This window comes from Schistocerca nitens, chromosome 2 (assembly GCF_023898315.1).
Source record: "Schistocerca nitens isolate TAMUIC-IGC-003100 chromosome 2, iqSchNite1.1, whole genome shotgun sequence".
Taxonomy (NCBI): Eukaryota; Metazoa; Arthropoda; class Insecta; order Orthoptera; family Acrididae; genus Schistocerca; species Schistocerca nitens.
The window spans coordinates 595,940,217-595,966,201 of NC_064615.1; the positions used below are offsets into that span (position 1 = coordinate 595,940,217).

General features: G+C 39.7%; 1 protein-coding gene across 1 annotated transcript in view; it reads left to right on the forward strand.

Annotated features, from left to right (window-relative positions):
- LOC126236667 (cytoplasmic dynein 2 heavy chain 1) overlaps nucleotides 1-25,985 on the forward strand; it is an 873,274-nt gene that overhangs the window by 535,277 nt on the left and 312,012 nt on the right. The window contains exon 45 of the mRNA XM_049946146.1: nucleotides 23,254-23,388. Coding sequence (XP_049802103.1) covers nucleotides 23,254-23,388 — 135 coding nt within the window. The remainder of the gene's footprint in view (nucleotides 1-23,253; nucleotides 23,389-25,985) is intronic.

The following is a 25,985-nucleotide window of genomic DNA, read 5'->3' on the forward strand; positions in this document are numbered from 1 at the left end:
ATGAGCAGCATACAAAAGTCATGAGAGATGTGGAAGTAGTAGAGAATATTACTTTTTTGATTTCAGAATCTTGGATACAGCAACTTCCATTGTATTTTTTCCACAAATAATTGTCAAAAATTGTAGGTGTATTCAGATCACATACCCAAGCAGCACTTCCCCACCTAAACAACTTTACGAGATTGGTGTCCACCAGCAAAAGACCTCGTAAACACCTCCACATGCTGTCACCTTTGCAGGTCATGTGACCACAAGTCTAGTCAAAACACCATCTGTGGCCAACCACATTTGGTCGCAAACAGTCATTTATATTTAAATCATATTCATTAAAATTATTTATCACAAAATTTAAAATATTCTTTCATTCATAATTGTTATAAAATTCACCATTGTTTGTTTTTGGGTCATTATATCGCCGCAATCCAAAAACGCTAGTTTTATAACACAAGTAGAGTTTTCATTTCAACACTGTGTGATTCAAATGTTATTTTTGTTTTCATACCAATTTCTAACTTTCTATTCAAAACATACAGCCAAATCTTATACGGATTAAAGTAGAACTTTAAGGACCAACTGTATAAACATCTCTGACTGGAAATCAAATTTGACATTAGATTGAAATTGAACTATGTTCAGGACTCAACTAAATTGTATAACACTGAACTTTGACCCACCAAAGCAGGTTCAAATTTCAACTTAGCTAGTATGTAACATGCTTGACAACACAGCTAAAATCAGCTATCGATACAGTTATTGCACTTCGACCGTAGGTGTTTGTTGTTCATCGTAGATATGCAGTATTTATTGTCAAAGGTGTTGCGCTATAACCATGGGAGCAAATAAACAGAAAAAGAAGTGATTATCAAACTTCTCTCAATAAGAGGGAGATTTGCTGCTGAAATTGTGTTGGGCCAGCATAAAGATATAATTGAATGGGGAGAAAAGGAGAAGACGAAGCCAGGTAATGTCGCTGTGGCCAACAAGGTAAAGGCATGGAGAGAAGTTGCTGTTGACTTTAATTCTCTTGTAAGGCTGATACCTTATGCACAGCTCTGCAAGCTGTCACTATGTCTGCTTTAAACAGTTCACCAAACACTATTTGAAAGTTTCCTGTTTCATAAAATATGAAGGTTAACAGCAACATGCAAATTGCTATCAGTGGTTGGTTTCTTGTGCTTGGTTTCATCAGACAGTCTCTGAACCTAAGTTGCAACTGCTCTACAGTAGTTTCTCCTGAGCCTTAGTTGCAACTGCTCTACAGTACTTTTCTCCAAAGAAAACCTCAACTTAAATGTCTTATTATTTAACTCCAAGAGTGGGTTCACCCTTTGAAGGATCATGCAGGGAGCTCTTTGGGTCTCGTCATCGTTGTCCTGCTTGGACACATCTGAATGCTCAGATATTTGTGAAGTAAATGAAAGGAAACAATGTAATTCACATCATGTAGAGTTGTTGCACACAGAATTTTCCCCAACAGCATTCCAGAACACTTGTAGAATGTGGATTATGGTATGGTTTCAATGGTATGGAATAGCATGGTAATACTGTTGTAAGTATCTTTACGATCAATAAGTAGAGAAAGTAGTAACAAATAGAAAAAAAAGGTCAGGAATTGATGTGGGTTTGAACATGTGATCTTCTGCAATGCGTTCCACAATGCAGCCTCTGATCCACCAAAATTAATGAAACAGTGTTATGTGGTTGGTTTCTTTAAAAATACTTGTTTATGTTCTATTTATCAACACATGTGGAATTGTCATAGCAGTTTAAGGACGTGTTCAGTAGTCAAAAATTTAATATGAATTGCACAGTTACTGCTAATCAAGCCGAAAGAGAACATATATAAGTGATGCTGAACCATCATTGGCTCCTGTCCCATACTTAACTGTTCACTGCAAGTATTTCTGATTTTCCTTTCTTACTCTGCTGCTTAGTACCTATGAAATGCCTTTGAACTAATCACATAAATTATGAATTGTCTCTCAAGAGCTGTTATGAGATTGATTATTAAAGACATATGTAGCTGATAAGTTCATTAACCCAACTGTCCATATAAAAAAAAAGTATTTTGAGCATCAACGACATGGAAATGTCGTAGTCACATATTTACTTGCACTTTTTTGTGTTAATAACAACTTTTTTTTATTATTCCAATTGGTATCTGCTAGAAACAAAAGCAATGAATTGTGGTGCCACTACACTATAACTGATGATTAGAGCAGAACCTGACTTTGAACTCTGAATTTTCGCAGTAAAATATGATCTGATTTCATGGCAATATGACCTAGGATTAACATTTATACAATGCAGATTTCCAGGTTAGTGTTGATCTAAGTGTTGCGGCGCGTTGATGCTCGAACCTAGGACTCCAGGTGGCCGAGCTGAAGCCACGACCCACTGCGCCATATTTCATCTGGAGGGCAAGCAGGTTCAGTAGCATCAAGGGGCAGTGCAGAATGATACAGCCATATTTGGTAGCATTGCTTTATTCACATAATTTACAGTACTTCGATGGGTGTAGCGTAGTGTCAGCGTGCCACCCGCAGCACTGTTCCTTGAGTCCAGTTGGTAGTCAGCCGTGCTCTGCCCAGTTGCTGACGTGTCGCATCTTGCACTGTGTAGCTGCCCGCGATTGTGGAGACTGTTACAGTTCCTGGTCCCCACTGCCCTCCACCCCGTTTCGCCTGCTCTGCCCAATCGTGGGATGAAGGTGGTTGTACTGGTCGCCCATGGCCGCTGCTGCTCCCAGGACAGGTCCAGACTTGAACCCTCGCCCTCCTGGATGCTGTGCCATAACTTGCAGCTAGTGGTGCTTTGTCAGATGGCAACTCCTGCCGCCGTCTCTGGCGCTGCTGCAGTGCTGTCGTGCCTCCCACAGCATACGCCTTGCCCGGGCCCCGGCACGCCAGGTGGGAAGCAAACGTGGCCCATTCTGGACCCGCTGCAGACCGCTGTCACTGCCCTCCTTCAGGCAGACCGTGCAATCTCCAACTACCCAGCTGCCATTCTGTCCTGCCTCGGTGTTGTGTCCCTGGAGGGGGAATACAGCCCGAACAATTACATAGAAACAAAGTACAGGTTTACACAGACTATTTACATCATCACTGCCAGACTGGCCTGCATAAGCGTAGACCAGCACAGGTCCTACCCGACTCTTGACTGGCCTGGCACACCCCTCAAGCTAAAAGTGCCTGACTGTTTACACTGCTTTTCCCCTCGCTTCAGACGTAGTGTCAGAGAGAGACAGAAACTATGGCAAGGGTGAGTTCCCATACATCAGCCACTTACACATCAGCACTCCCAGCTCTGGCCTACTGCCTCGCCTCGTACATCGCAATAACTTAAAGCAATGCTGCAGTTCCCTGCCTCGCTGTTGCTCCTCTCCAAACAGTGGTACGTGCAATACACCGCTGCAGCTCAGCGCCATGTTTACTCTGCCTGGGCTACTGGCTGCTGGTTATTACCACATACTGCCAGCGGCCCCATACTTCATCGCCCAATCATGCCTGTACTGAATTTTTAACAAACTTCCGCTTTCCTATGACTAAGGCTAATACTAGCACAGCATAAGGTCATTTTCTGTCTTAACATAAGGTTAAATGCTTTATACAGTTGACACTAACTGTTTCATTGTGGATGACCTATCTTGGCACTTATTTTTTGCAAATCACTTTTCTCTCTCATCAAAAAATTCTTTGCATAATTTCCCACAATACACATGTTCCAGCAGATGGCGCCACAGCTGTGATGTGTATTATCAAGCTACACTGCCGTGTGCTATCTTACAACACCAATGCAACACTGTGAAAGAATATGGGAATTGAAAGACAGACATTTTGTCAAAATGTATTATGTGTATTGCATTGTATGATATGTGACTCTTGATCTGTTGCATTACTATCTAGTTATTGGAATTAGTTATCTATAAACTATTGACAACTTTTCTGAAATAATGGTTCACACATCTTTGGTATCATGTTGGTGCTTGCAGGAAGACTAAAAGAATGAAATTTATATAAAGGCAGGAATAAATCAAGATCTGACATTACTTGTGTATCACAGAAAATACTGTTATATTTTAAGGAAAGTCATTAAAATGTCCAGGAGTATACATGTCTTGAGAGAAATTAATGATGGAGATAATAAAACTATATGGGACATTACCAAATGGGAGACAGGACAGTCAGTCAGTGAGCAAGATAGGTGTAACAATTAAACTAAATGACAATATATGGACTGATAATTCACATGTTGCAAGAACTTGTAGCAATCGCTATGTAAATATAGCAGCAAATATAGGATTAAACAGTTCACGTTGATGCCCCAAAAGAATATACTAAAAATGTTGTTCCACAAAACATCCTTCACTGAGTTATAAAAAATCCATAAAAACAATGACATGATGTTGATGGAATTTCCAAAAGAATTCTGAAAAGTTGTTCCAACTTAAAAAAAGGTAGGTGTGTTGTACATGTACAGACAAATAAATGATTACAGTTAATAAAATCTTCCCGGTTTGCAAGCCACATTGCTTCAAATAAATCACTCAAACATTCTATAGCTGTTGCCCCCTTAATCATCATCAGGAATGGTAATCACTGACTGGTATGGCTGGCACTGTGTTCTGCTTATATAAATGTAATGGCAATGTCTGGAACCTCCAGAGAGGACCGGAGTGGTGCATGCACGGGAGGCTCTGTCCCACCACATGACCTAGTGACATCACGTGGCACTAGCGGCCAGAGCCAAATTTTTTAAAACTGCATTTATGTCAATTTTCTAGACAATGTTGAACCATGGCAAACTCCTCAAGTTGTTTTTGTTTGATATGTCATGAATGCTCTGCATAGCACCCAGCAACAGTGTGAATAGTTTGACCTATGTAAGTGCTACCACGTTCACAGGGGACATAAGATATTTCAAGAACTCATAGACCTATAGGTGTGACATATCTCTTATCTAGGAGGTGGGGCCAGAACACTGGTCTCAGTCCATGTCTCTTCAGCACGCGTCCTGTTTCGGTAGTAACTGCTCCATAGTATGGAAGGAATGCAACTGGCTTGGCCTCTTCTGCCAATTCACAAAGCATCTTTTGTCAATTTCTCCCTTGCTTTAACCATTTTCTCTGAACACACACCGTAAATGCTGAAATTCAGACCCCAGAGTGTGATCTCCAGAAGTAATCTTCACCCTGTGTATGTGTTCAGTACCTCTGTCTTGTGTGCAGGACGGTCAAAGCTGTTGGCATTTAATTACTGGTCCTTGTTCATGTATTTCCAGTACACTGAATAACCAAGCTGGTGTCCTGCCTTCTGTTCAACTAAAACATCCAACAATGGAAGCTTGCTGTTCATCTCCAGCCTAACAGACGGGGGCCGAAAATTGCATAGAAAGTGGGCATAAAATACAGTTAAAAAAAAAGTGAGTTTTGGCTCAAACATCATCATACTGGAATTATTTTATCAAAGAAGTGACTGAAATTAGAACAAACTGCTAGAGTTTTAATAGAGACTGGGGTACATGCTTTGTATGGTATGGAGATGGGCTTTAGGCACTGAGCAAAAGCAAAGGTATAGCTGTGATGATTGTAGGGATGAAAGGACTGGCAGTTTCAAACATGGCACCAGCCACTCACCCTGTCTGATGTCACTCTGATCACAGTGGACGGAGTCACAAGGACCTGTCCAACTTGCCTCCTGATTGTGCATCACTCTGGCCCACTCTGGAAGGTTCCAGATGCTGCCATCACATTTATGTAAACAGAACACCTTATTAGTCCTGACAGTCAAAAGTGATTTCAACTCTTGATGATGATGGGTGAAACAGCCATCGAAAGCTTAAATGTTTTATTTAAAATGATGCAGCTTTGTAAATGGAGAAGATTTTATTGAAGCATGGCACCATGAAAGACTCCGAAAGCACAAATGATTACAGTTTCAGTGAAATTTCGCAATTTATCCAGAAGAAAGGACTTCACAAGTTGAGCAAGTCAGTAATGTGTTGGTCCACCTCTGACCATTAGGCAAGCAGTTATTTGGCTTGAAAATAATTGATAGAGCTGTTGCATATCCTACTGAGGAATGCTGTGCCAAATTTTGGGTGTTAGATAATCAAAATCCCAAGATGGTTGGAGGGCCCTGCCTATGATGCTCCAAACGTTCTCAGTTGGGGAGATATCTGGCAACACTGCTGGCCAAGGCAGGGAGTGGCAAGCATGAAGACAAGCAGTAGAAACTCTCACTCTGTGGGGGCAGGCATTATCTTGCTGAAATGTAAGACCACGATGGATTGCCATGAGGGCCAACAAAACGGAGCATAGAATATCAATGATGTTCTGCAATGCTCTAAGGGCGCTGCAGATAACAGCCAAAGAGGTCCTGCAATGAAATGAAATGGCAAGCAAGACCAGTTTTGATGTGTGGCAGGTGACAGTCAGATTGATATACCACTGCTGTCCAGGGCATCTCCAGACATGTCTTTGCTCGTTATCTAGGTGTAGTTCACCAAGTGGGACTTATCACTGAAGACAATTCTAGTCCTGTCAACAAGATTCCAGGCTGAAGGCATGTCTGGAGATGCCCTGGACAGCAGTTAAAATTAACTGTAAATGTTATTCCAGAACTTACTGCCTTACTCATTGTATTCATACATAGGGGCAGTTGAGAAAGTGTATCTAGTACTGTATTTAATAACCCTTTGATATAGTTTCTTTGTAAACTTAACTCTTGTAAGAGTAAGACCCACATTCTTAATTTACTGTGCAATAGCCTGCTTTCCATTAAAATATGGGAGCTTGGTGGTCTGTTTATTTTATTAATTTTGATCTCCATGTCAGAGTTTGAAATTTCTGTAAACTCCAAATGATGGCCAATAATCCCTTTTTTTGGCTGTGGTAATTCTATTCATGTTTATTAAGGCTTCTGCTAGCGAAGGCTATTTTATTATGTTCTTTTTCCAGATTCCATTCTGGTTGAAACAATTTGCAATGTGTCTCCATTCTGAATAACCTGTGGCTAATTTAAAAACTTGATTTGATTTTGGATGACTTGAAAGTTGGTTTCCAGAAGACCTTTCTTATTACTATTTATGTCTTTGCTGGTTATTTAGGTGCAGTTCAACAAGATTCCAGGCTGAAGACATGTCTAGAGATGCCCTGGACAGCAGTTAAAATTAACTGTAAATGTTATTCCAGAACTTTCTGCTTTCATTCCAAATTCATATCGATCATTGTTGTACTAGGCGTAGGAGTTGCAGAGCATTCATTGAGTGCCCTTTTATAATATGTCTATAGAAGTCATCTAAAACCTAAAAATGAATTCAGTTGTTTTACATTTCATGGTTGTGGGCAGGCTCTCATTGCTTGAATCCTCTCCGGATTGGGCAATATCCCTCAAACACCTGCTATATGACCCAAAAATTCAAGTTCATCCCTTCCAAAATGGGACTTAGCAAAATTAATTGTTCTGCCTTTCTCCAGTAACCCTTTTAAAGTCTTACCTCATAATGCACACTGCAGTGGAAAAGAGTAGCCGATCATCTGTGTGCATAATTAACTCTTGTACAAATTCATTACCCAAGAATTTGTCTAGTGCATGTATGAAAATAACTACAGATATATTCAAACGGAAAGGTAGTACCCAAAATTGACAAGATTTTCCTTCGAACAAGAATGCTGTGCAGGGTATAGAATCTTCATGCAAGGGCACGTACTAGTAGCAGGCCATTGTATCCATGGAACTAAAGAACTTAGCTTGCTCAAACTTTGACACTAATTCCTAATAATTCCTCTATACTTACAGACCCATCCCTTTTTGGTTCTGTGTGTTTATGTGAAGCTCAGGTATCAACTCCTGAATGCCTCCTGATCATCATCACTAAAAACAGATTATTGTATATATTTAAGCTGCATTCTGTAATAACATTTTCAATCATCTTTCATATCTCTTCATGGTCAATCCCATGAAGACTCATCAAAGTATACGTTATCTTAAATTTATACACAAAGTCACCACCTGCACCGGTTTATCTGCAAATACTTCTGTATATTGAACAGGTAGGACGGGTGGTAGGGACAGAGCATCGAGTGACATTATACTGAGTGCACTATCCGAAAATTACCTCGAGCAATTAAACAGAGAACCGACTCGTGGAGATAACATCTTGGACCTACTGATAACAAACAGACCCGAACTTCTCGACTCTGTAAGTGCAGAACAGGGAATCAGTGATCATAAGGCCGTTGTAGCATCCCTGAATATGGAAGTTAATAGGAATATAAAAAAAGGGAGGAAGGTTTATCTGTTTAGCAAGAGTAATAGAAGGCAGATTTCAGACCACCTAACAGATCAAAACGAAAATTTCTGTTCCGACACTGATAATGTTGAGTGTTTATGGAAAAAGTTCAAGGCAATCGTAAAATGCGTTTTAGACAGGTACGTGCCGAGTAAAACTGTGAGGGACGGGAAAAACCCACCGTGGTACAACAACAAAGTTAGGAAACTACTGCGAAAGCAAAGAGAGCTTCACTCCAAGTTTAAACGCAGCCAAAACCTCTCAGACAAACAGAAGCTAAGCGATGTCAAAGTTAGCGTAAGGAGGGCTATGCGAGAAGCGTTCAGTGAATTCAAAAGTAAAATTCTATGTACAGACTTGACAGAAAATCCTAGGAAGTTCTGGTCTTACGTTAAATCAGTAAGTGGCTCGAAACAGCATATCCAGACACTCCGGGATGATGATGGCATTGAAACAGAGGATGACACGCGTAAAGCTGAAATACTAAACACCTTTTTCCAAAGCTGTTTCACAGAGGAAGACCGCACTGCAGTTCCTTCTCTAAATCCTCGCACAAACGAAAAAATGGCTGACATCGAAATAAGTGTCCAAGGAATAGAAAAGCAACTGGAATCACTCAACAGAGGAAAGTCCACTGGACCTGACGGGATACCAATTCGATTCTACACAGAGTACGCGAAAGAACTTGCCCCCCTTCTAACAGCCGTGTACCGCAAGTCTCTAGAGGAACGGAGGGTTCCAAATGATTGGAAAAGAGCACAGGTAGTCCCAGTCTTCAAGAAGGGTCGTCGAGCAGATGCGCGAAACTATAGACCTATATCTCTGACGTCGATCTGTTGTAGAATTTTAGAACATGTTTTTTGCTCGAGTATCATGTCGTGTTTGGAAACCCAGAATCTACTATGTAGGAATCAACATGGATTCCGGAAACAGCGATCGTGTGAGACCCAACTCGCGTTATTTGTTCATGAGACCCAGAAAATATTAGATACAGGCTCCCAGGTAGATGCTATTTCTCTTGACTTCCGGAAGGCGTTCGATACAGTTCCGCACTGTCGCCTGATAAACAAAGTAAGAGCCTACGGAATATCAGACCAGCTGTGTGGCTGGATTGAAGATTTTTTAGCAAACAGAACACAGCATGTTGTTATCAATGGAGAGACGTCTACAGACGTTAAGGTAACCTCTGGCGTGCCACAGGGAAGTGTTATGGGACCATTGCTTTTCACAATATATATAAATGACCTAGTAGATAGTGTCGGAAGTTCCATGCGGCTTTTCGCGGATGATGCTGTAGTATACAGAGAAGTTGCAGCATTAGAAAATTGTAGCGAAATGCAGGAAGATCTGCAGCGCATAGGCACTTGGTGCAGGGAGTGGCAACTGTCCCTTAACATAGACAAATGTAATGTATTGCGAATTCATAGAAAGAAGGATCCTTTATTGTATGATTATATGATAGCGGAACAAACACTGGTAGCAGTTACTTCTGTAAAATATCTGGGAGTATGCGTGTGGAACGATTTGAAGTGGAATGATCATATAAAATTAATTGTTGGTAAGGCGGGTACCAGGTTGAGATTCATTGGGAGAGTGCTTAGAAAATGTAGTCCATCAACAAAGGAGGTGGCTTACAAAACACTCGTTCGACCTATACTTGAGTATTGCTCATCAGTGTGGGATCCGTACCAGATCGGGTTGACGGAGGAGATAGAGAAGATCCAAAGAAGAGCGGCGCGTTTCGTCACAGGGTTATTTGGTAACCGTGATAGCGTTACGGAGATGTTTAATAAACTCAAGTGGCAGACTCTGCAAGAGAGGCGCTCTGCATCGCGGTGTAGCTTGCTCGCCAGGTTTCGAGAGGGTGCGTTTCTGGATGAGGTATCGAGTATATTGCTTCCCCCTACTTATACCTCCCGAGGAGATCACGAATGTAAAATTAGAGAGATTAGAGCGCGCACGGAGGCTTTCCGACAGTCGTTCTTCCCGCGAACCATACGCGACTGGAACAGGAAAGGGAGGTAATGACAGTGGCACGTAAAGTGCCCTCCGCCACACACCATTGGGTGGCTTGCGGAGTATGAATGTAGATGTAGATGTAGATGTAGATGTAGTATGATTTCAAACTCCCTCTTCTGCTCCAGGATTGGTACGAGGGCCAATATTTTCTTTTTTTTGTTTTTTTTCCCACCCTCCAATAGGCTATAAATAAAAGACAAGTTCATAGAAAACAACTATTTTATTACCAAAAGTTTTGTACACTTATGGTTACTTTTCACCATAATCACCAAAAAGATTGAGACACTTATCATACCTGTGGACAAGCTTTGCATTATCCTCTTCAAAAAATGTTGCCGCCAATGATTGCAAATGACCATTGGCATTGTTTTGAAGATCTTCATTGGTTTGAAAGTCTGCCCTCCTAGCCACATCTTCAGTTCAGGGAAAATGTGAAAGTCACTGGTTGCCAGGTCACGACAGTACGGCGGATGATTGAAAATGTCCTGTTGAAATTGTTCAAGGAGCTGTTGGGTTGAGCCAGCAGTGTGTGGATGAGCATTGTCATGGATCAACACAATTCCCGAAGTCAAATGCAAATTTGGTCATTCAAAACAAATGAAGAGTAATGCTGACTGAAGATGTGGCTAGGAGGACAGCACTATCAAACCAACAAAGATCTTCAAAACAACGTCAATGCTCATTTCCAATCCTTGGTGGCAACATTTTTTGAAGAGGATATTGCAAAGCTTGTCCACAGGTATGGTAAGTGTCTCAATCTTATCAGTGATTATGTTGAAAAGTAACCATAATTGTGCAAAACTTTTGCTAATAAAATAATGGTTTTCTATGAACTTGTCTTTTATTTATAGCCTATGGAAGGCTGGGGGGGAATAAAACCGGTCCTTGTATTTTAGGTTCCAGTGACTTGGGGGAGGGGGGGGGGGGGAATAAAACCGGTCCTTGTATTTTAGGTTCCAGTGACTTTACCTTCATAACTTCTACTAATTCTCCTCTTGCCATACTCTGAGTCTCCACTACTATCATATTAGTTGTAGTGACCAAACAATCTTGTTTCTCCTTAGAGAAACCTGCCTTAGATTTTGTCAGGTGGCATTCAGTATACTTCTTGTAACTACCCTGCTCCTATTATAATATCTTGGGTCATGCAATTCTAGAACTTCTTCTCATCCTTCTGCTTATCCTTGAAATCATTTCAAGAAGAAAATTCTTCTGAATGAGCCATTCCCCATTAAGCTGCATCATTCCCTTCCAAATAATTTAGGGCAAAAGCAATCCTCTTGCAGTCATCCCACTGCTTTGGTAGTGATTTTGAAAACACTCTTGAAAAGTATGTAGGATGAAAATCCCATTTAGTCTCAAATTTGGGAAACTTCTTAGATAAGTTTGTTCCTTCTGTAAATTTAGTTCCTCTATTAACACAAGTGAAGTCCCACAGTAATCATTCCCTGTCTCTTTACTAACCTCTTTCTTAGTTTTGGCTAGGTCATCCCAGACCTTTTGGAATGCCACATCCATTCACTTTGTAGCACCTGAAGAGGGAGTCATACTGTCATGTGATTCAAGTTTTGTTAGGTTAGCTTGCTAACACACTCCTCTAAATTCATGAGTATAGAATCTGAAACTGCTGTTACATCAATCTCTATTTTGCCCTAGGACAGTCATTTGAATAGTTGTAGCTGAGATTTGCTTACACATTTCTGTAAATTCTTGTTCCATAAAATCGTTAATGAGTTCATTTTACATTAAGTCACACTGTTTAACTACTTCAGAATGTAACTCACGTGCTAGAGTAGATGGTGTTGACTGTAGCTTCAGTATTTTGTTATTTATTTCTAACTTGTGTTCACGAGGAGTGCTAATGTGCTGATCAAGTATCTGATTCGTAAAACTGTAACTCAATCTTTAATTCATTTTTTTGATACTTAAATTGTTCAAACAAATTTGCATTACTGGTATCTGGTTTAGTACTCAGTCTCTCACCTTGAGCCTTCAAATCAGCTTTTAAATCTGCCCTTAAATCTGCCTTTAGACGGTTGCCAAATCGCTCACCCTAGATTTGTAAAAAATTATTTTAAACCTTGCTGCCTGCTTCTACTTAATATAGGCATATGACAACAACAGTAATAAACCTATGATTAATTTTAGTCAGTTATAAACAATTATAGTGTGTTAACAGCTTGTTTACACACATCCCAAATGAAAAACTTTGATAAATAAATCCACTTCTCTTTGCTCAAAAAACACACCACCTGCACAACCAACAACAAATCAGTTTGAATTTAATAGAGCTCACCAAACGAAGGTTGCGTAACTCACTGTTTTGTAAACTGAGTTGCTACAGGTGAATGTGTGGTTGGATTATTGTTGCTGTATGTTGATGGCCACAGATGTGACTGCTTTCTACTGAAGTTCATCATTGTAGAGGACTGATGATGAGTTGCAGTCTTTAGTAGCTGCCATTGATGGTCTTTCATTTCATGTACTTATTAAATGTTCTTTGTTGTAGGCATTGTTGATTTATTTAAAAACTGTTGTGATTCTTGAGTTTCTCCCGGCGTATTTGATAATCAAAATATCCACGGGTGTACTGCCGGTCTACAGTGTCCAACGGGCACAATATTTTGGCGATCATACATGTCGCCATCATCAGGTGAACTGACGGACAGAGCTCCAGTGAATGTGCCGGTATGGAGATCCGTACGCTATGGCTGCTCAGGGGGAACCGGCTTTGGTCGCGGCGGCGGCCGATTTAAATACCCTCCGCCCGCGGCGCACTCCCTCCACCGTCCGCACCCCGCACCATGGTCACGCGGTGGAACAGATTGCGACGGCATCTGAGATGATTCCATACACCCCACCATCAAATTCACTATGGAGACTGAAACGGATGGTAAATTACCTTTCCTTGACGCCTTGGTCAAGAGAAGGGCTGTCGGCGCCCTAGGTCATGGGGTGTATCGGAAGACAATGCACACTGATCTGTATTTGCACACAGACAGCTGCCACCACCCTTCACAGAGGAATGGGGTACTTAAAACTCTAGTACATAGGGCGCACACTATCTCTGACGCAGAGAGTCTACCCCAGGAATTGGAACATCTGGGAACTGTGTTTCGAAAAAATGGGTACTCAGAGTGGCAGATTCAACGTGCTCTCCGCCCAACCACTACAGCACAACCTGTGGAGATGGATGAAATCACGAGGGAGGAGGTAGGCACTGCGTTTATTCCATATACAGGCGCACTCTCGGGGAAAATTGCCCGCATTTTGAAGAAACACCAGGTTGGAACTGTATTTTGTCCTCCGAATAAAACTCGTGCACTGGTGGGGATCACCAAAGATGACCTCAGTCTGAGGAAGGCCGGCATGTACCAGATTCCGTGTCAATGTGGCAAGTCGTATATTGGTCAGACGATGCGTACCGTCGAGGATCGATGCCGTGAACACCAGAGGCACACTCGACTGATGTATCTGAGCAAGTCAGTGGTCGCTGAACATTGCTTGGTAGAAAATCACACTATGGTGTATGAAAGCATGAGGATTCTGGTACAGACGTCGAGATACTGGGACAGCGTTGTTAGAGAGGCCATCGAAATTCGCACCAATGACGACCTCATAAACCATGACTGTGGCTATAATCTTAGCAAGGCTAGGGAACCAGCAATTGGGTGAATCAAGAGTAAATCGAGCAAACATGTAGTTGTAACGAGCATGGCGGACAGAGCCATCACACCGACGTCATCTCAGACGCCGTCGCAATCTCCTCCACCGCGTGACCGTGGCACGGGGCGTGGACAGCAGAGGGAGTGCACCGTGGGCGGAGGGTATTTAAATCGGGTGCCGCCACGACCAAAGCCAGTTCCCCCTGAGCAGCCATAGCGTACGGATCGCCGTACCAGCACGTTCACAGGAGCTCAGTCCGTCAGTTCACCTGATGATTGCGACATGCATGATCACCGAAATATTGTGCCTATTGGCACGGCAGTACACCCGTGGATATTTTGATTAAAAACTGTTCATTGACCACTCAGTGCTACTCAATTTTCTTCACATACAGTGCTGTTAAGTGCTTTTGCTCTGCTGTAATCTTGGCTGTTGGCCCCTGTGCTAAGGACCACAACAATATATGTCACTAAGATTTTTCTTCAAAATTAATGATTTCTTGTTAATTCATATTTGCTTTATTCTTCTCCTGCCAGTTCCATCACTTTTCATGCGTAGATGTATTCTGGGTCCTGTCACAGTCAGCGGAATGATGTCTTCCCTCATGTAAAATGTGTATGCACTCAGATAAAAATTTATGATAGTCATTATTTTTTAATACTGTGTGCTGTTTCTTAATCTAACCTTGCAGGGAAACTGTGTCTTTTCTTTGTATGCAGTCTCCATCTCCTTTGCAACTTCTTCTCTGCTGGAAACTGAGAATTGTTTGCAAATCCAAATTACTACTAAATAAACAAAACATTTCTGAAGAAACCCTCATATAGTAATTCTTCATTTACAGTCAGTAAACAATTCGTAACCATTCATGCTAATACATACATTCTGTATGCCATGAATGACAGAATGCCAGAATCTTAATGACACTACAGCTTTCTCTCTTTTTTCCAATATGTAATACTGATTGTCACATTATTTGTTACTCTATGGCACACAACATAAACTGGGATGAGATTTCATGGAATATATCTCTGAAACAGCAGGTAATACAATGCATGATAAAGTAGATTTCGTTGTCCCACCTTGCAGAAATGCTGCATCCTTCCACACCACAGTGCATGCACAAACAAGATGAAAATCTCAAACAGAATACAAGTCTAAGTAGTCACAGAAGAAGGCCGCTGCAACTGTGGCTGAGACGTTGGTTTTCTCCAGCAGTAGTTTTATACAATATGACATAGTACTACACCCAGAAAACTTTTATGTCGACTGACTCTGGCTGCAGAACTCTACACAGTTACATAAGTCTAAATTCGTTATGCAAACTAAAAATTTTTTTCAATGTGGCAATCACCGTTCATTAATACTGTAGACATTGGGCAACACATTACTTTACCAAAGTGATTTCTTCCACCATATCTTATTAGTACATGTGTGTCATTCACAAATATTCCAATTCTTAGAAAATCCTTTAAATTTGTTGGAAGATGATTTATGTAGGTTAAGAACTGGAGCATTACTGAATCTTACAGAACTCCATCTTTTTGTTGCCCATTCTGCCTTTAGTGTATCCCTGTGTTCTGTTTGTCATTGTGGGCCACTCCTCGCTGTTAAAAATTTAATTCTTGATGTGTGCAAGAGCCATAAAATTTTACCAGTGAGGAATAAAGACATTTCAGTGGTAGAGACCAGGGACATCATAGGTTTAATGGCTTATCCACAACTGGTGATAAATATGCCGCATGACTACTGGCTACAGAACGTGGCTGTCTGGGTGTGACTTAACTTCCTTGGGCTAATGTATGACTGTTTGTTAAAAACTTTGCTCATAGATGTCTCTGGGCCAAGCCATACAGCGTCTGCTTTAGGCCCCAATGTGGTACTGACCAGTCAATCTGCTACACTGGTGATCTTGCAGTCAAATTGTTGAGGGCAGACACATAATCCAAGTAAAAGATTATTAAATATAAAAGATCAGGGGAGTCACAGTTATGATGTATCCTACACTCCAGATTTATGTTTTATGTAACTGGTGTACTCAGAAAGATATAGCTTCCTACTGAATGGTGGTCCTTAATGAAATAAAATACAAGTTCATCTGGGAAGAATGTCCCATTTACAGTTTAACTAGCAACACACAAGTGATGGTAGTCTCCATTTGATATGCTCAAATTGCTAAGTGCATATATACACCAGTTCTAACCCCATGCTCAGATACATAAACTAAAGTCCACATATAATAATGGTCTCATGCTCCAACAGCTAAAGTCACAATCACAAGTCTCTATTCAGAACCTCTATCACTTGGCTGCACTCCCAATCAGGAAAATCACAAGTCTCTGATAGTTGTAACCGAACATCTGCTCTAATATTAGAAAAATCGAAATCAGCCCTCTTTCTCTGATGATTGTAACATAACACTTGTCTTTTCCAGCAGCTCCTCAAAGTACATCTGCCACTACCACATCCACTGATGCCAACAAACTTTTGCCGATGGGACCTCATATAGGTCCACACCATTTAGATGCATTTCTTACAACACATTTGATGCACTTAGAAGGGAATGAAAATGAACTGGAAATGTAAATGTAAATCGAATTGGACCACCATTCCTACACTAATAATTCTACAATTAATTTACATGTGTTATTGAAGCATTATTTGATACCATGTCTACTTACACTGATAACTATTCCTTTAAACGTAAATGTGTAATTTACATAGACAAGAATGGGTGTTTATTGCACTTTCATTCAAAAATTGTTGAAGATGTTAATATGTTAAATTAATTTGATATGCTAATAACTATGTTCCACGACAGTTATAAGTGTATGTATGGAGTACTTCTGATATGGCACACTTAATGTAGACACTTATCATCATAGTATATTTAATAATAATGTAATTTGCATTCCTTCTTGTGGTAATGGCTACTGTGCAGTGCCATTATCTGATATTATGTCTACCTTGCAAGCCAGCCATGTTTGTTATTTATAGTGGTAAACGTTTATGGTGTAGATTGGAGCTTTTGCTTGTAATTACAGTTGGTGCTTGTGTACAGAGGATTGTATTTCCTGTACTCACATATAGCCCTTACACTTACTGCATCAGTATTCCTTGTTTCATTTTAAGTTGTTAGAGTGTTTGTTCTGTTCAGAGTCTAGATATTACCAAACAACTCTTAGCTTCGGACATCTGCAGTTGTTGGCGACCCTCCTGGATTTTACCTGTTGGGGTTTACTACTTAAGGCCAGACACTCAGTGCTGCCAATCCATCCTTTGCCCATAGGCCCTCATCATGCCTACCTTGACATAACCCATTACCATTTGCCCAGGCTCCATTCATACACACACAACACAATGAACAGTCTTCTATGATAATTTCGCACTGGATACATTTCCAAAAAGAGAACCATCCCTGGTGTAGTTCAACAGCTTAAACTAATGGTTATGCCCCTCACTGTTCAAGCCTTTCAAAAATACTCCTCACAGACTGTCTGTTATTGTTCACACTTCTTAATGTTCCTGCAGCTGTGGAACCTTACCTGGTTTCTCCAGCTTTAATAAATAACTCTAAGTGGCAGACTGAGGCTTCCTCTCCAGACTTGTTATGTTACATGGGATACTATGAAAATATACTGTAATTCTAAAAGTGTCTTTTATTCATGTAAATTACAGCATAGAGATTTGCCATTATGCCTTAATACTTACCTTTATCATGTAGAACTTAAAAATATGAGGCCTTGGAAAGATCCAGAATATTACAGCAAGATAATTTTTCTCTTTATCTCTGTGAGGACTATTTCTCTGACATAAAATATGGCCCATCTTTGAAAGTTAAACTCTGAGACAATTAACAGGTAATTACTGCTCACAAAAATGAATTATTGTTCTACTGGAGTCTCATCTGCCTTTTTTAATACTGACCACTGTTGCTAGTTGAACACAGATATTTAATTCCCTGGCCACCTGTGTTTGATCTGACATTCTTTAAATCTTTCAGTAATATTCCACTGTGGATATAAAATTTGACCCTTTATTAGAAATTTAAATGGCAACGTCATCACATTTATCATTACAAGATTGACTTTATGAAGATCTATCATTCATCTATGAACTCACTGTACTTCTACTATTATTACAATTCTGTGAAAAGTGTAGACTGCTACTCACCATATAGAGAAAATATTGAGTTAGACACAGGGACAGCAAAAAGATTGCTATACATTTGAGCTTTCAGCCAAAAGGCCTTTTTCTAAAGTAGGAAACATGCACAAATTCAGACAAGCACAGCTCACACTCACATGACCATTGTCTCTGCTCACTGAAGGTCTTCTAGCAAAAAACTAAAATGTATAGCAGTCTTTTTGTTGTGCCTGTCTGCAACTCAATGACATTTCTATACGGCGATTAACAATCTACCCTTTCCTAATATTGTCATTATCCCATCCTGAATTTTCTATTCTTTGATTTTGTACTATTATTAATTATAGTAATTGTAGATAATGCCCTTAGTTATGTATTAGTTCTGGTATTGCTTATACAAACTGAAATATACTTCACAGAGGGACACTTGTGTTTCACCATCTCAGACACACAATATTTTAAGGATGAGTGTGTGAGAGTGGAAATGTGTCTACTGCGCAATGGTTTATGCGTGTGTGCAGGATGGGCATGTGTTACGAGAAGACTAAAGTTGTGGCGGTCTGTAGGCACTGACAAGTGGCAGCCGTACACGCCTTGGAAGCCGTATCTCCAGTACAAGGAGTAATCAAGGGCTACTCTTGAAATAGTGTTGATGACTGTTGGGAACAAACGAAATATGTTTTATGTAGAGACTCATATACTTTGTTGTTTGACTTGCTAGGTGCAAGAATTGTTTTGACAAGGGTTATTAAAACCAAAAGAGACTGTAATGATGTATTTTAAGTACTAAGGTTTTCCAGACAGGGTTGATTTACGAGACTTGAAAGCGCATGAAAAACTTGTGTAGTTGTTTTATTGTGAAGAAGAAAATATAGCGAAGTTGATATGAAAGTATTCTGAGAGTAAGAAATCATTTCAAAAGTAGAGAAGTAGTTCAGTATCATTTCACTAACCAGCATGAAATCTTCTGAGAAGAAGCATTGTGAAGATCTATGCAGCTGTCTGTCCTGAGAAGAAGATTGGCTGCACACAATACCTAAATCACCCGTGAGAGACGTGTGAGTCTTGCACCCCAGTACCATACAGTCTCCGGTCATCAGGAAAATGTTAGACAATATGGTAGTGTGTAATGTAACTATTTCTGTGTGTGAGAAACAATGTACTGTAATCAAATTTCAAATTGGAAGAGTTTGTCCAAACATGGAGCATCCTCTCCTTCAGTTTGACACAACATCTCCAACAATCCGACATCTTAGGTTCTCTGTTATTGACCATTCTCCATAAAGTGCCTTATTTCAGAAGTGGAGAAGACCTTGGCTGTGGCTGTCGAGCATCCAGGGTGCAATCATCTTCAAATGGCTTATGCAGGCGCCAATGATGCCTGTCACTTATGTTCTGAGGCCATCCTCGGGTCATACAGGTGGCTGGTGGAAGTAGTGAAGGCTGCTGGCCTCACGTTTGGGGTGCAAACAGAGCTTGCAATTTGCAGTATTGTACCCACAGTGGAATGGGGGCCTTTGGTATGGAACTGAGTTGAGGTCTCAAACCAAAGGCTTCATCAGGTCTGTGATGGTCTTGGCAGCAGGTTTCTGGACCTGTGTTACTGGATGGCAAATTGTGGGACTCCCCTTGATAGGTCAGGGGTGCAGTATACAAAAGAAGTAGCTACTCAGATAGCAGAATACTTGTGGAGTGCATGTGAGGTTTGTTTGTGATAGGCAGTGGTCTGAGCTACTCTGATGAACTCTCACCGGATGACACACAGATAATGAAACGAGACCACATTCAGGGTGATGACATTTTGAATGTCAAAATTTTATCAGTTAATTTTTGAGGTATGCATAACAAAGTTCCTGAATTTAACACCCCCCAGAGAATTTCTCATGCTCAAACTGTTGTTGGGACCAAGAGCTGGCTGAAATCCAAAATAGAAGGCTCATGGAACATATATCAGAAAGACAGATTAGATACCATAGGAAGGGTGGTTTCATTGCAGCTGAGAAAAGTATTGCCTCTATTGGTGTCAGATTTGAGTTCTACAGTGATGTTACTTGATCACATATAAAAAAGTTTGTAGTCAGTACTGTGGAAATTCCCAGATCATGCAGTATTAGTTGGAGGTAACTTTAACCTACTACATATAGACCGGGACATCCATGGAATTGTTGTAGGGGGTACGGCCAATCTTGTGAATTACTTTGAACATGTTTACCAAGAACTGTCTGGAGCAGCTAATTAGACAGCCCACAAACAATGGAAATATTTTACATCTTCTAGCTACAAAAATGCCTGACCTTATTGACAGCATGAGTATAGAGACAGGGATTAGTGACCACGATGTCATCATAGTGACTACATTTACTAACATTAATAAATCAATGAAGGAGACTAGTAGAGCATTTCGGCTAGAAAGACCAGATAAGCTATTGTTAGCATCCCACTTAGTCAGTGAACTGACATCATTTAATCCCAGTGTGATAGATGTAGAAGAATTAAGGGCAAAGTTTAAATAGATTGTAAATTGTGCTCTGGAAAATATGTGCTGAGTAAATGGATTAAGGAGGGAAAGGTCTGTCATGATTTAAGAACAAAATTAATAGAATGCTGAGGAAGGAAAGGGTGTTGCACTCTTTCTTCAAAAGTGACGACAACAAAAGTTAATAGAAGTTTGTATGATTGTATAAAGATCAGTGCATGATGCATTCAACAATTGACATACCCTAGTAAAAGATCTTGCTGAGAACCATGCATGAAATCAGTAAGTGGGTCTAAGGCTTCTGTCCAGTCACTCGTTGACCAGTGTGGCGTGGCAGTAGAAGACAGCAAAAGGAAAGCTGATGTTTTAAATTTCACATTTAAGAAATTGTTCATACAGAACAATCATTTAAACATACCTACTTCTGACCATCGCATAGACTCCAATATGGACAATATAGCTGCACTCATCCGTAGTAGAGAGAAACTACTGAACGAGTTGAAAGCAGATGTGTCACCATGTCTGTATGCAGACCCAGTTTGATTTTACAAAGAGTACTCTAAGCCTTGGCCCCTTATTTAACTTTCATTTATTGTGTATCTCTTGTCTGTCACAAAGTCCCAAGTGAGTGGAAGAAAGTTCAGATGACTCCTGTATATAAAAAGGGTAAAAGAATGGACATGCAAATTACAGACCAATATCCATAACATCAGTTTGCTGCAAAATTCTTGAACATATTCTCAGTTTGAATATGATAAATTTCCTTGAGACAGAAAATCTTCTGTCCAGGAATCAGCACAGTTTTAGAAAGCATTGCTGATGCGAAACTCAGATTGCCTTTTTCTCACACAATTTCCTGTGCACAATGGATGAAGGGCATCAGGCACATTCCATATCCCTAAATTTATGAAAGGCATTTGACATGATGCCAGACTATTAACACGGGTACAAGCACATGGAATTGGTTCCCAGATATGTGAGTGGCTCGAAGAGTCCTGAAATAACACAACCCAGTATGTTGTCCTAGATACCAAGTGTTGATAAGAGGCCAAAGAATCATCAGAAGTGCCCCCAGGGAAGTGTGATAGGACGGCAGCTACTATCTGTACACATAAATGATATGGTGGACAGGGCAAACAATAATCTGCAGCTGTTTGCAGATGATGTTGTGTGTTGAGGATGGTGTCATCATTGAGTGACTATAGGAGGATACAAGATGACTTAGACATTTCTAGTTTCTGTGAAGAATGGCAGCTAGATCTAAATATAGAAAAATGTAAGTCAATGCAGATGAGTAGGACAACCAAACCTGTCATGTTTGATTACAGGATTAGTAGTGTGCTACCTGACACAGTCGTGTATATTAAATTTCTAAGTTTAACATTGGAAAGTTATATGAAGTGGAATGAGCATGGAAGGATTGTAGTAGGGAAGGCAAATGGTCGACTTTGATTTATTGGGAGAATTTTGTTGAAGTGAAGATCATCTGTGGAGGAGACGATGTATAAAACACTTCTGTTATCTAAAACTTTGAACATAGCTGCTAAGGTTCAGTGACTGTGTCAGAATTATATTAGAACAAATAAGCCCTCGGTCACAAATATTAAGTCAAAATTGACCAGGTTTCGATGTTACTGTTTTAGAACAGTTAGTCTAATTCTGAAGACGACGCTCATAGTAGCGTCGAAACCTGGTCAATTTTGACTTAATATTTGTGACTGAGGGCTTATTTGTTCTAATATACTTCTGTTATCTATTCTTGTATACTGATTAAGTGTTTAAGATCTGCAGCAGGTCAATTAGCAAGACATCGAAGCAATTCAGAGGCAGACTGCTAGATTTATTACTAGTAGGTTTGAATAACACATCAACATTATGCAGATTCTTCAGAAACCAAATGGCAGTCTAGAGGAAGGCAACATTCTTTTTGAGGAATTCTGTTGAGAAGGTTTAGAGACCCAGCATTTGAAGCTGACTGTAGAATGATTCTACTGCCGCCAGTGTACATCTGGAGTGAGGACCACAAAGATATGAGTTGAGAAATTAGGGCTCATACATTGTTTTTCCACCACTGTATTTGAGAGTGTAAAAAGTGTTGCTATAGATACAATTCTGACTTGGCTGCATCCAAATTTCATCTGTTTGCAAAACGTAATGAACACTTTTGATAATTTCACTTCAATGATAATGCAGTGGTGAGGTTGTGGCTCCATCAACAAAGTCAAACATCCTATAATGATGGTGTCAACAAACTGGTCTCTTGTTGAGATAAAAGTGTTCATCGACAGGGTGACTGTATTGAGAAATAAATTTATAGACATGAAGAATAAAGATGTAGAGTGTTAATAATGTTTGTCTTATTTAAAATACTTTAAGAGTTTTCACATAAAAATTTCAGAGATGTTACCTTTCAGTATTCCCTTCTGTTTTATAGTTTTTCTTGTAAATTTCTTCTTATGTTGCCATATTTGAGACAATGGTAACCTGTTTAATTCACAGCCCCTATAAATGAATAGTAGTTCTGTATGTTAAATAAAGACTGAGAAAGTGTATAGATGACCTTTTATGGGGATAATTACAGGCATTAATACAACAGTTACATGAATTTTATGAAATCAGATGTTACTGTTAACTGTGTATCTTCCATATTTTTCCAGACACGTTTTATGTAACTGCGGCATCTGTAAATATTGCGTCATCAATTTCATCAAAATCACATCTAGGAAAACCACTAGGAAAAATTGGAACAGAAGACTGGGCTGTGGTAGTTCAGAGTGGTATCAGCATTTTAGGTATGTACACTTTATTTATTATCCGATTATGTTTGCTTGGATGATACTTTAATATCATAGATACATGCAAGATGAAAAGGAATGCTTATCAGATGCTGAAATGTAAACAGGGCAAGAGGACTTCCAAGCATAATAACAAAGGACATAATGCTTAACCTTAACCTTTTGGAAACTGAAAATAGTTTCTGCATGGGAAATTGAGTTTGTAGGGAAATGGAGATCATAATGAAAAAGAGTATTGATATAGACAGAAGGAAATTCACCCCAAATCCTTTGAAAGGGCTGGCAGTCATAATTCGATGCGAATAATGAAGGCCTAACAGTTGAACATGAAAGGGAGCAATATAATCAGTTTATCATTACCCATGTTCACAATATGGCTGTGATAGCTACAATTATGTGATTCCATAATGCTTATATTTACATTCAGCCTTATTAATGTGCATTTTTGAGTTAGCTTTTTAATATTATAATACCCTTAGCACTTTCCTGTATACCTTAACTGCTAGTGTCACATATTGTATTGCTTAAATTAAACATTACATAGAGGGAAACAATGAAAACAAATTGTAACCATTCAGTTTAGTTGTTAAAAAATGACATAATTCCTCCTGCTGTATTCAGGTGTCGGTATTATTGGCAACTAGTTTCGATGTTGTTACAACATCATCTTCAGGCCCTAAATACAACATGCCATACATAAACAACCATTGCAACAACAGTAATTTATGAGTTATTATGCAAAACAATTCTATTATAACCATATTACATAATGGATAATTTTAATGAAACTAATTAAATTTTTAGCCATTTACGTGGTATCACTAAATACAAATGAAGCTGTATATGCACAATCGTTTTATTATAGGTTAATATCAGGTATTAAAAAATGGGAGTATATAAATGCTTAAGCGACAAGCATTATTGTAATGGATAATAATATAGGCATGGAACATTGTAAATTATTATTAATTTTTTTTTTTTTTTTTTTTTTTTTAATAATGAACTATAAAGAGGAGAACATACGCATTGCCAATCAGACATATGTTAAGTAAACTTCATTGTTTACTTGTAGTGAACGGTGGGCAAGGTAGGTTGTTTTGCATAATAACTCATAAATCACTGTTGTTGCATTGGTTGTTTATGTATGGTGTGTTGTATTTAGGGCCTGAAGATGACGATTTAATTATGGATATACGAAGATTCAGTTTAGTTACCAGTTGCAAGGGCTATGGGCAAATGACTATGGTAACCAGCACATGAAATAGTAGCAGGATGTGATGACAGAGGAAAGAAATAAAAGACACGGCCATCCTCATTAAGTAATTGGATATTACTGTGACAGATGTTATTTAAACATGTAAACAAGTAAGTGGCAGTTACTTAGTTATTCTCATGTAAGTGTACATGCAAGTCCTGATTGCCTACTCTTGGCCCCCTGGTTCAGGTTTGACACTGACTTTTACTTTCGTTCGTTAGTTAAACATGTTTCTACTGTGTTTTTCCCCCTAGTATGAAACTGTTTATTAGTTCTGAAAGATAGTGTATATTCCTGGTTCATTAATTGGATAATGGAAAATCCTGGTTGGAATATAAATACTAGAAGGAGTAAAGGTAGCAAATATTTACACACTTGAATTGCGGGGCAGTCAGTGAAAGACTGAAAGCATTGCAAAGCTTTCAGATATGTTTTTCTTCTGACCTTCTTGCACACACAATGCTCTTGATGGATTACATTGTACATTGGCAAATGGCTAGGGGAGAGAGGCAGCAAGGGAACAGGATAGGAATGTGGCACAATTGGGCTCACCCCACGTAGGCACAGGGAATTGCATCACCATGAAGTGGATGAGTAGATTGGAAATGGGGGAAGATGGGAAAAGGGGCGGGGGCTGAGAACTTGGAGGGAGTAAGGGAGAGAAGAAGATTGACAGACAGAGAGGGGGAAGAAGAAGGTGGACACAGGGGGAGAAGGATATGGACATGGAGAGGGGAGAGGAGGAGATTGATAGAGAGAGGGGAAGGAGTAGATGCACAGAGAGAGGAGGAAGAAGGAGAGGGAAAAAGAGATGGAGAGGAGAAGATAGAATTAGAGGGTGAAGGGAGGAGATGGACGGAGGGTGAAGGAACATGTGGACAGAGGGTGAATTTATAAATATTTAGGTTGAACAGAAAACCTCAGAAATGTCTTACAAGCTTTTGGGGCTTACAGTCAAGTTTCTAGCTGTCTTTGCTAGGTGTCAAGCACAAGCCTTGTTTCCTCACTGTTTCGACCATAAACTGTGAGTGGCACACACTATATGCTTAGCAGTTGTTTCATATTGCCAAGCTTTTTTTTTAAAAAAAAAAAAAAACCAACAACAAAAAAAGCAAAAAGAAACAGTGTACAGAAATTCAAAATTAACAGAAAGGCAATTCCATAAATTTAAAATGCCATAAGTAAAATAATGCTCGTCATGGATAAGTGCATGTTAAAGATTTTTGGGTTCCGTATCTCATTCGATAAGAATGGAGCACTTACAGATTCGCTTTATTGTCCCTCTCTGTCTGTCTGTCTGTCCAACTATTAAAAACCATTTCTCTCAGGAATGTTGAAA